The sequence below is a fragment of the Rhagoletis zephyria genome, unplaced genomic scaffold, assembly GCF_001687245.7.
Source record: "Rhagoletis zephyria isolate East Lansing unplaced genomic scaffold, Rhagoletis_zephyria_1.1 Rzeph_scaffold_03380, whole genome shotgun sequence".
Taxonomy (NCBI): Eukaryota; Metazoa; Arthropoda; class Insecta; order Diptera; family Tephritidae; genus Rhagoletis; species Rhagoletis zephyria.
In genome coordinates this window covers 37976-46767 of record NW_016160463.1, presented here as the reverse complement: position 1 = coordinate 46767, position 8792 = coordinate 37976, and the positions used below count along the sequence as shown (strand labels likewise).

The 8792-nt window shown below is 35.3% G+C and overlaps 3 protein-coding genes across 3 annotated transcripts; 2 read left to right on the top strand and 1 right to left on the bottom strand.

Annotated features, from left to right (window-relative positions):
• The first annotated feature begins 2978 nt into the window (after window positions 1–2978).
• On the top strand, window positions 2979–3950 carry mRpS18B (mitochondrial ribosomal protein S18B). Its single transcript, XM_017623855.1, has 2 exons — window positions 2979–3362; window positions 3416–3950. Exons 1-2 carry the CDS (start codon window positions 3073–3075, stop codon window positions 3744–3746), a joined length of 621 nt encoding a protein of 206 aa, XP_017479344.1. The 5' UTR covers window positions 2979–3072; the 3' UTR covers window positions 3747–3950.
• Window positions 3785–5322, top strand: Pyroxd1 (pyridine nucleotide-disulfide oxidoreductase domain 1). Its single transcript, XM_017623854.1, has one exon. It carries the CDS (start codon window positions 3810–3812, stop codon window positions 5259–5261), a length of 1452 nt encoding a protein of 483 aa, XP_017479343.1. The 5' UTR covers window positions 3785–3809; the 3' UTR covers window positions 5262–5322.
• Taf13 (TATA-box binding protein associated factor 13) lies at window positions 5258–6015 on the bottom strand. Its single transcript, XM_017623856.1, has 3 exons — window positions 5830–6015; window positions 5429–5768; window positions 5258–5377 (listed from the first exon to the last, which is right to left on the bottom strand). The coding sequence occupies exons 1-3, from the start codon at window positions 5872–5874 to the stop codon at window positions 5355–5357; spliced, it is 408 nt and encodes a 135-aa protein (XP_017479345.1). The 5' UTR covers window positions 5875–6015; the 3' UTR covers window positions 5258–5354.
• Window positions 6016–8792: the final 2777 nt, after the last annotated feature.

Here is an 8792-nt window from a genome sequence, read left to right as displayed (position 1 = left end):
ATCGAAAACATGTTTTCGTTGGTAAAACTGGTTGTCGACCTAAAACTTGTGTTTTCGTCCATGTAAAATTTGTCAAACGAAAACTATTTTTCGCTGAAAAGCACTTGAAAACTCACGTTCCACTCATTCCAATCGGTGTCTGCACTAGTTTTTTTCGATTATTTATCGAAGTGGCAGTCATATTTTATCATCTTTAATACGCCATTTCGGATTTATTGTTAATTGGCTGACCAAAATTATATAAGCATGGAAGTAAAAGGTTGTTAATTAAAAGAAATTGAAGGAAAAGTATTTTGGTTTTGTATTTATGTAGCAAAACTGTAAACAAAGGATGTAAGAAATGTCAACGAAAACACCAACAGTCGGTGTGAACAGCCTTCAGCCCACAATCCCAAAACTCGTTTTCAAGGTGTTTTCGTTGTCGGTCAGAACATGGTATTATGCAGCGTTTTTGCTGCATTTAAAATGCAACATTTAGCACTTTCGAACATATGTTTTCGAAGAGCGTTCATGCTATAGCATTTAGCAAATGTACATTTACGCGAGTTCGAAATCGTATGCTTTTGTTAAACAGCCGTGTTCCAGTCTCTTATTTAGATCCGTATATATTACGATCAATTCTCACGCAGAAGAAAATGTGCAAAAACCATACTGAAAAGGAAAAAATTAATTTTAAACCAAAAATTCAATACAAAAACTTGAATGATTTTAACCATAACCAAACATTTGTTTGTGTATATATTCATTTGTCGGTGCTGTCAATTAAAATTTCCTCACCTAATTAGGAAACAAACCAAACAGAGTTGATCACAAATTGATCCAGATTTCTATCAGCATCACATCGATGTTGAATTTGCTTAACTTTTCTTTATCCAAATATGTAATGTAAAATAAAAGAAATCTCAATCGGTGATCACTGAAACGCAGCTAGCAACCGTATATTCGAAAAAGCAATGTTACCACTTTTTCTCTTTAAACCATGTTCGAATCGTGGAAATTTTGGAAGATAACAAGGTTGCTTTGGCATTTAGATTCTTAATGCAAAAATGGAGTTGCATTTAGTTGCATTTAGGTGACGAATTTTGTATGGATAAATGTACATTTAGAGTAGCATTTAGAGCTAAATGCGCTAAATGTGCTTTTACGCGTAGGCAAAAACAGCCCATAACGGTGCTGCTTGGAATCACGTCCATTCCAACAGCAAAAACAGCCCATTAGACCGCATATCGTACGTGATATATTTATGCGGTGTTTTTGCTGCATTTAAAATGCAACATTTAGCACTTTCGAACATAAGTTTTCGAAGAGCGTTCATGCTATCGCATATAGCAAATGTACATTTACGCGAGTGCGAAATAGTATGCTTTTGACAAACAGCCGTGTTGCAGTCGCTTATTCAGATCCGTATATTACGGTAAATTCTCACGGAAAAGATAATGTGCAAAACCCCTACTGAAAAGCAAAAAATAAATTCTAAACCGAAAATTCAATACAAAAGCTTGAATTGTTTTAACCATAACCGAACATTTCTTTGTGTATATATTCATTTGTCGGTGCTGTCAATTATAATTTCCACACTTAATTAGGAAACAAAACAAACAGAGTTGATCACAAATTAATCCAGATTTTTATCAGCATCATATCGATGTTGAATTTGCGTAACTTTTCTTTACCCAAATAATGTAAAATAATACATGAAATCTCGATCGGCGATCACTGAAACGCAGCTAGCGGCTGTATACTCGAAAAAGCAATGTTGCCACTTTTTCATTAAAGCATGTTCGAATCGTGGAAATTTTGGAAGATCTCAGGGTTGCTTTTAGCATTTAGATTCTTAATGCAAAAATGAAGTTGCATTTAGTTGCATTTAGGTGACGAATTTTGTATGGATAATTGTACATTTAGAGTAGCATTTAGAGCTAAATACGCTAAATGTGCTTTTACGCGTAGGCAAAAACAGCCCATAACGGTGCTGCTTGGAATCACGTCCATTCCAACAGCATCGAGAATATGCTATCTTAGTTAAATATACATAAACTATTATATAGCTTAGAAGGAAAAGTGAAACAGGTTAACTTATTTTAAGCATTAATTTTAACTTTACTTTTATTATATATCGCAATACATAATTCCAATGTATATACGTGAATGTACATAGGTCAAATGACTGTAATAAATAAATAAATAAAATATAAATGTCTTGTATATAAAAATGTGTACCTAAAAATGTCTTGTGCAAATAAATATTTACCAAATTTCAAGCGAAAAACGCAAATGAAAATTGTGATTTTCGGCAATTTTTCTAAGGGGTCCCTAGGGAACCGTAAAGGACCTAGGTGGTCGGGGGTTGCATTTTTGTCAATGGCGGTTCATTCCCTCTCCAAAAAGGTGGGTTAGAGGTGCCACGCCCACTTGCGTTTCGCCCACCGCCCCTTTAACGAACGGCCATAATGGAAAGCCAACCCGTTTAATTAACTACAATATGCATTTGCACATACATGCATTTATATTTTTTATTATCACTGAAATCAAATCGTAATATAATATGTATTTTTAGCATTAATTATAGACTTTCTAAAAAAAGGTTATTTTATGAAATTATATTAACTTTTTTTGTTATATAATATTTTTGGCTGAAATATTTAAAAAAGCATACACATTTGATAGATCAGCTTGAAGATAAATTAATTGTCTTTATTTTGACATCATTACCTTTTGAATCGGTTACGCAGTTTAGAAAATATTTTAATTTATATATCTACTTTACTTTTCAATTGCGGTAAATAATATTTATATAGTTAAAGTCATCGTAAAAAGTACTAGCAATCTGAATTTTTAGTTTTTCTATAGCTGAACGGTTGGTTTTCTTGATGTATGCCCAAGTGAATTTTAGTAGAAACATTTTAGCCGGTTTTTTTGCCAATATAGCCGGTCGACACAAAAAGTTTTGGCAACACTGGTTCTAATTGATATTCGATATAATCGATTTCAAAACGTCATTTCTATAGTACAAGTGAGCATTATTTAATTGTTGGTTAGGGATGAATTTTTTCGGGCGAATATTAGAATAAAATGATTACTATTCTGAGAGGATTAGCCAAAAATCTAACTAAAACGTTCCCTGTTGTTGGCCGAGGTGTTCGTCCTGCAGGAGTTATAAAATTTCATTTCTATGTGGTTCATAGATGCGAAGTTAAAGCAGATAAGAATAACGAACTAGAATCTGGGAACCTCGCTGCTGATGCATTGAAGCAGAAAAATGATCGAACACAGGTTATACCAGTAGAGACGTCAATACGATATCTTCAAAGTTCTGCGTATAAAGAAACTTATGGTGACCAGTTTGTATGGGAACAATACAGGTAATCATGAAAAACTTCCGTTTTCATATATTTCACAATTTGCTTACATGTAGACGAAACCATAAAGGAGCAATACCACCTCGTAAAACACGAAAGACCTGCGTACGAAAAGGCGTAATTTCTACCGGTAACCCGTGTCCTATTTGTCGTGACGAATATTTAGCCTTAGATCACCGTAATATTGAATTACTTCGTCAGTTTATATCGCCGCATACTGGTAAAATTCTAAGTTATTCCAAAACTGGACTTTGCCAAAGAAAACATTTTGAGCTCCTAGTGGCTGTAGAGCGTGCCTATGATTACGGGCTTATATCTTTCGATGTCCCTTTTCGAAAGTTTGATCTTGACGAATATTACGGCCATTCCGTAACTAAAGCGCAATAAACTTTAATCGAGTTATCAGTTCAAGTTCTAAAAAGTAAAATAACACGAATAAGAAACAAAGTAATGGCGTCTTGTATAAATGACAATACAAAACTCGAAGATCATAGGGTGACATTCCTAGTCGTGGGTGGTGGTATAGCCGGTGTAACTTGTGCAGAAACTTTAGCAGTTTATCATCCGGAAGAGAGCATAATTTTATTAACAGAATCAAGTGTTATAAAAACCATAGCTAATTTAGAACCTGTTGCACGGTTTGTTTATAAATTTGATGTAAAGGAACGTTCTTTGGAAGATTCCAGTACGATTGCTCCAGCAATTATTACTATTGTTGACCAACTAAAGCATATAGAAGCGTCAAAGCGTCACGTTGAAACTGAAAACGGTTGTAAAATATATTATAAGTCCATTTGCCTTTGCACGGGGGCTGTACCTCATCTAATACATAATGACACACCTCTAGTCATTGGAATTCGCGACACTGATTCAGTTTTGATATTGCAGCAACGTTTAGGAAATGCGAAAAGTGTTGTGTTGCTAGGCAATGGTGGCATTGCGAGTGAGCTTGCATACGAATTGCATGGTGTTGAATTACATTGGGTCATCAAAGACGCTCATATAGCATCAACATTTGTAGATGCTGGTGCAGCACATTTTTTCCAAGAATCTATACAGCATAGTAAAACTACATGCGAACATAAACCGGTTGCCAGTTCAATTGTTAAACGATTGAGATATGCTGAAATATTATCCGAAGGTCAACATAAAAATGTTACTAAGCATGGTGCAGCCTTGGGACCTGATTGGCATAGAAATTTTACCCTCAAAGGAAATACAGTTACTGAACTCAAGTCCCCGATCATGCATTACAAGGCACATATTAAGCAGATAAGAGAAGAAAACAGCATGCTTTTTGTAACGTTGTCTAATGGAGAACAAATTAAATGTGATTTCCTCGTATCTGCAACAGGTGTTGAACCCCGACATAATTACTCTTGTTCTATACCTTTGTGTCTGGCCTCTGACGGAGGAATTGCTGTAAATGATATGATGGAAACTAATGTAGAAGGAATTTATGCAGCGGGCGATGTTTGCACCTGCGTGTGGGAACATGGCGAGCACTGGTTTCAGATGAGGTTGTGGACACAAGCGCGTCAAATGGGGTGTATGGCAGCCCGTAGTATGGGAGCGAAACTAAGAAATGAAGTAATCTATCAAGATTTTTGCTTTGAGCTCTTTGGGCATGTAACACACCTTTTTGGTTATCCTGTGATACTCCTTGGTCTATATAATGGTCAAGGCTTGGGGAATGATTACGAAATTTTGCTACGCAGTACGCCACAAGAAGAGTATACTAAATTTGTATTACAAAATGGACGTTTACGTGGAGCAATATTGATTGGAAATTCAGAACTTGCCGAAACCTGTGAGAATTTAATATTGAATGGCATCGACCTTACGCCCTACGGAGATGATATACTTAACCCAAATATCGATATAGAGGACTATTTCGATTAAACAAGTCATTGTCAATATATTTTGTTTCCATTCGTAAAAAATAAAGTTGCAACTACTATAATTAAGAAAATGCTTTGTTTATTTAAACTTTTGTCATTTAATCTTAGCCTCATTGCCTGAAAAGATATGATTTAGAGAATTATATTTGTTATTTTTGCAATACTCACCAACATATTTAATTTCATCAAATGCCTTTCTCGCTTTTTTCAATTCTTCATTCATCGTCAACAAATCTTTAACACGGGCATATTTTCTAAGGTCCTTTCGAACCAAAAATATGATATCTTCGACTTGTACACGGCCGGTACGTCCGATTTCCATTGCTTTGTGTGTCATTTCGGTTATGAATTCAATTACCAAGTCTTCTAACAAGTCTACACTTTCTGTATAAGGATTCTTATCATCACCGAAGCCATACATCATACATCTTAACTCCTTGCTAAACAATCTTTTTCTCCCAGCGGTTGTAGAAACAAACTGCTCTTCGCCCAGTTCATCTTCGTCAAACTAGAATTCAATATATAAAGTATTCAATACCTTTCACAATGAATGACATCCTGAAACTTACATCGGGGGTTTCAAAATTTTCGTCGATATTCGCGTTTGTTGCCATTAAAGTAATTGATGGCTACAAATCATATTATTTTAGAAGCGCAATTGGTACAACATACTTATCGATTAAAATCAAATACCGATGTCAAAACTAGGCACACGAATTTCGATACCATGATTCAACCATGATTCAATAATACAAGGTTAGATAATTATTGACAGCTGCGGTTTGACACTCCCTTACAAAAGGTTGCATTTACGAAGGACAGAGAAAGGGCAAGAATGCAATCCCTTGTTTTGAAAATGGTAGTAGAAAAGTACGCGAGGTAGACAATTAGTAGTGAAATTCCTTTTGTAAATTACGTAATTCACGTAGATATATCAATATTACGTTCAACATTTCGTTTAAAATGCCAGATTTCCTGCAAATACATTAGTATTTACAAAAGGAATTTCACTACTAATTGCCTACTTTGCGTACTTTTCTACTACCATTTTCGAAACAAGGGATTGCATTCTTGCCCTTTCTCTGTCCTTCGTAAATGCAACCTTTTGTAAGGGAGTGTCAAACCGCAGCTGTCAATAATTATCTAACCTTGTATTATTGAATCATGTTTCGATACCATATCGTTATTTGGCATATCATGAACCAAAGACGGGAAATGTTTAGCTAGTCCCCTTTCAGACACGTCAAGTCTTGAAAGCAATTTTTATCGCATTCTCTTTTGTGTTTTCTCTTTGCTTTCACACGCATCAAGTTTTATTGAATTCAACTACTTGGTTCTTTAAACCGGAAGCAACGAAAAGATCAAAAGAGAACAAGAAAACTTGAAACGAATTGACGGTACGGAGGTATCTGTACTCTTCCCCTCTCTTCCCACCTCCTTCACCAACGACCGAACAGACTTGAAAGCAAGACTTGACGTGTCTGAAAAGGGACCTATTTGTACAACAATTTAGGGATGGGTGCGGAGGGGAGGAGGATGAAGTAACTAGAATTCCCTTTCTGTGTGGTAAACCTGGGGCTGCCGCCCCAGTGATGTCTATTTTGGTTACTGGGTGTTTTATAAAAATATCTTGTCTATAAAAATGTATATACAAATTTATAACAAAAATTTGCAACAAATACCATATTTCCAACCGACATTATTGTTAAATTAGTGCACAGATTTAGTAAATTAAATTTTTGTAATAAAGCGTGAGCTGTTGTCTACAAGTGTGTGTAAAAGTTTTTTGATTCGATTCACGCGTTCGGGCACAGCAACCCAAAATCGTTGTACAAATTCATAAACAGTACCCCCAACGACTACTGATCACGCAATCCGCCATCGTTGCATTTGTAATCGAATTTCAGAAAAAAGTTATCGTAGCGTTTTTTATGTTTTTCCTTTTTACATCGTCTTCTATCGCTTCGGAATGGCGATTTTTATTTTAATTTTGTTTTATTACAAATTGATGATATAAAATGAAGTGCTTTGTGATTGGAACAAGTTTGTGCGTTTCTTTGGTCTGGCAAAGGCCTAAATTTTCCTGAAAAGTGGGTGCACGTTTGTGGCCAGAACGCTGGCTTTGAAGAATCGATCCGTGGTGATGATATGCGATTGTAAAACACTTTCAATCATGAAAACCATATTTTATGAACTTTTTTTGCTAATTGTCATCAAGTTTCACTTTGTACATTTTATAATAAATACCAATTTAATGGCACTCAATCACCGCGCCTTTTTCGTTTTCTTTGCTTGTTTTCATTCTTAGGCAGATGTCAAAAACGCTCAGAAATTTACTTTTTTCATTATTTTTCGATTGCGTGATCTTGTTAGTTGGTTCATGTTGGCATATATCAAGATAACCAAGCGTTCAGCAATGCAAAAACTATAAATGCAGATCGATAGTACTTTTTACGCTGATTTCAACTATATAAATATTATTTGGCGCAATTGAAAAGTACAAAAGATATGAGGTTAAAAAAATTTTAATATTTTAAAATATTAATATTTTCTAAACTACGTAACCGATGCTACGATAAGGATTTTAAAATAAATAACGACAATTCATTTATCTTAAAGCTTGTATATAAAGTGTGTATGCTTGTTTTTAAATCTAAGCCAAAAATATTATAAAACAAAAAAAAAAATGTATAATTTTTTCATAAAATATCCTTTTTTGGAAAAACTGCATAATCAATGCTAAGAAAATTTGTATTATTTAGAAAGCTCAAGTTCCTACCATATACATAGGACCGTTTTCTGAAGTAACCACTAGCTTTAAAGCTAACTTTATATTTAAAGGTTGGATTAAAAATAAAGCTTTGCCTAAAGTTAAGCATATTTATTATCGGTTTTTGACGTATGTATGTTTCTTTGCTGTAAACCAATTTAAAACCGATAATAAAATGCTTTACTTTAGAAACAATCATAAATTTTAATGCAACCTTTAAATATAAAGTGAGCTTTAAAGTTACAGGTTTCTTGAGAAAGCTGCCCATATTATATCATGACTTGCTTTTGAGTTTTAAGAGTTTAGTGATGGTATAAAGAAGTTCTGCGCAAATATCAGCCCCTTCTTCGGTAACACAGAAAGAAGAATTCTATACGGTAAGGGTTATAATCCCCAAGTGCGGACGAAGGCCGCCTACGCAGAAAGGTGTTCTCTGTAAAAGATGTTCAGCCCCCCTTCTTTTTCAACACGGAAAGAAGAATTGTACTTAGTGAGGGTTGTAATCCTTAAGTGCGGCCGATGGCCGCCTAAGCAGAAGGGTGTTCTCTGCAAAAGGTGTGCAGCCCCCCTTCTTCGGCAACATGGAAAGGAGAATTCTACTTAGCAAGGGTTATAATCCCCAAGTGCAAACGAAGGCCGCCTACGCAGAAACGTGTTCTCCGCAAGAAGTGTTCAGCCCACCTTCTTCGGCAACACAGAAGGAGAATTCTACTTATTGAGGGTTATAATCCCTTAGTGCGGCCGAAGGCCGCCTACGCAGAA

What these genes read in the sequence shown, in the direction of transcription:
- mRpS18B (XM_017623855.1), top strand. Translation starts at nt 3,073, where the DNA reads ATGATTACTATTCTGAGAGGATTAGCCAAAAATCTAACTAAAACGTTC. An exon ending in TTTGTATGGGAACAATACAG is followed by an intron (nt 3,363 to 3,415) that starts GTAATCATGAAA and finishes GCTTACATGTAG; the next exon opens with ACGAAACCATAAAGGAGCAA.
- Pyroxd1 (XM_017623854.1), top strand. Translation starts at nt 3,810, where the DNA reads ATGGCGTCTTGTATAAATGACAATACAAAACTCGAAGATCATAGGGTG.
- Taf13 (XM_017623856.1), bottom strand. Translation starts at nt 5,874, where the DNA reads ATGGCAACAAACGCGAATATCGACGAAAATTTTGAAACCCCCGAT. An exon ending in AAAATTTTGAAACCCCCGAT is followed by an intron (nt 5,769 to 5,829) that starts GTAAGTTTCAGG and finishes ATTGAATTCTAG; the next exon opens with TTTGACGAAGATGAACTGGG. An exon ending in TGATGAAATTAAATATGTTG is followed by an intron (nt 5,378 to 5,428) that starts GTGAGTATTGCA and finishes ATATCTTTTCAG; the next exon opens with GCAATGAGGCTAAGATTAAA.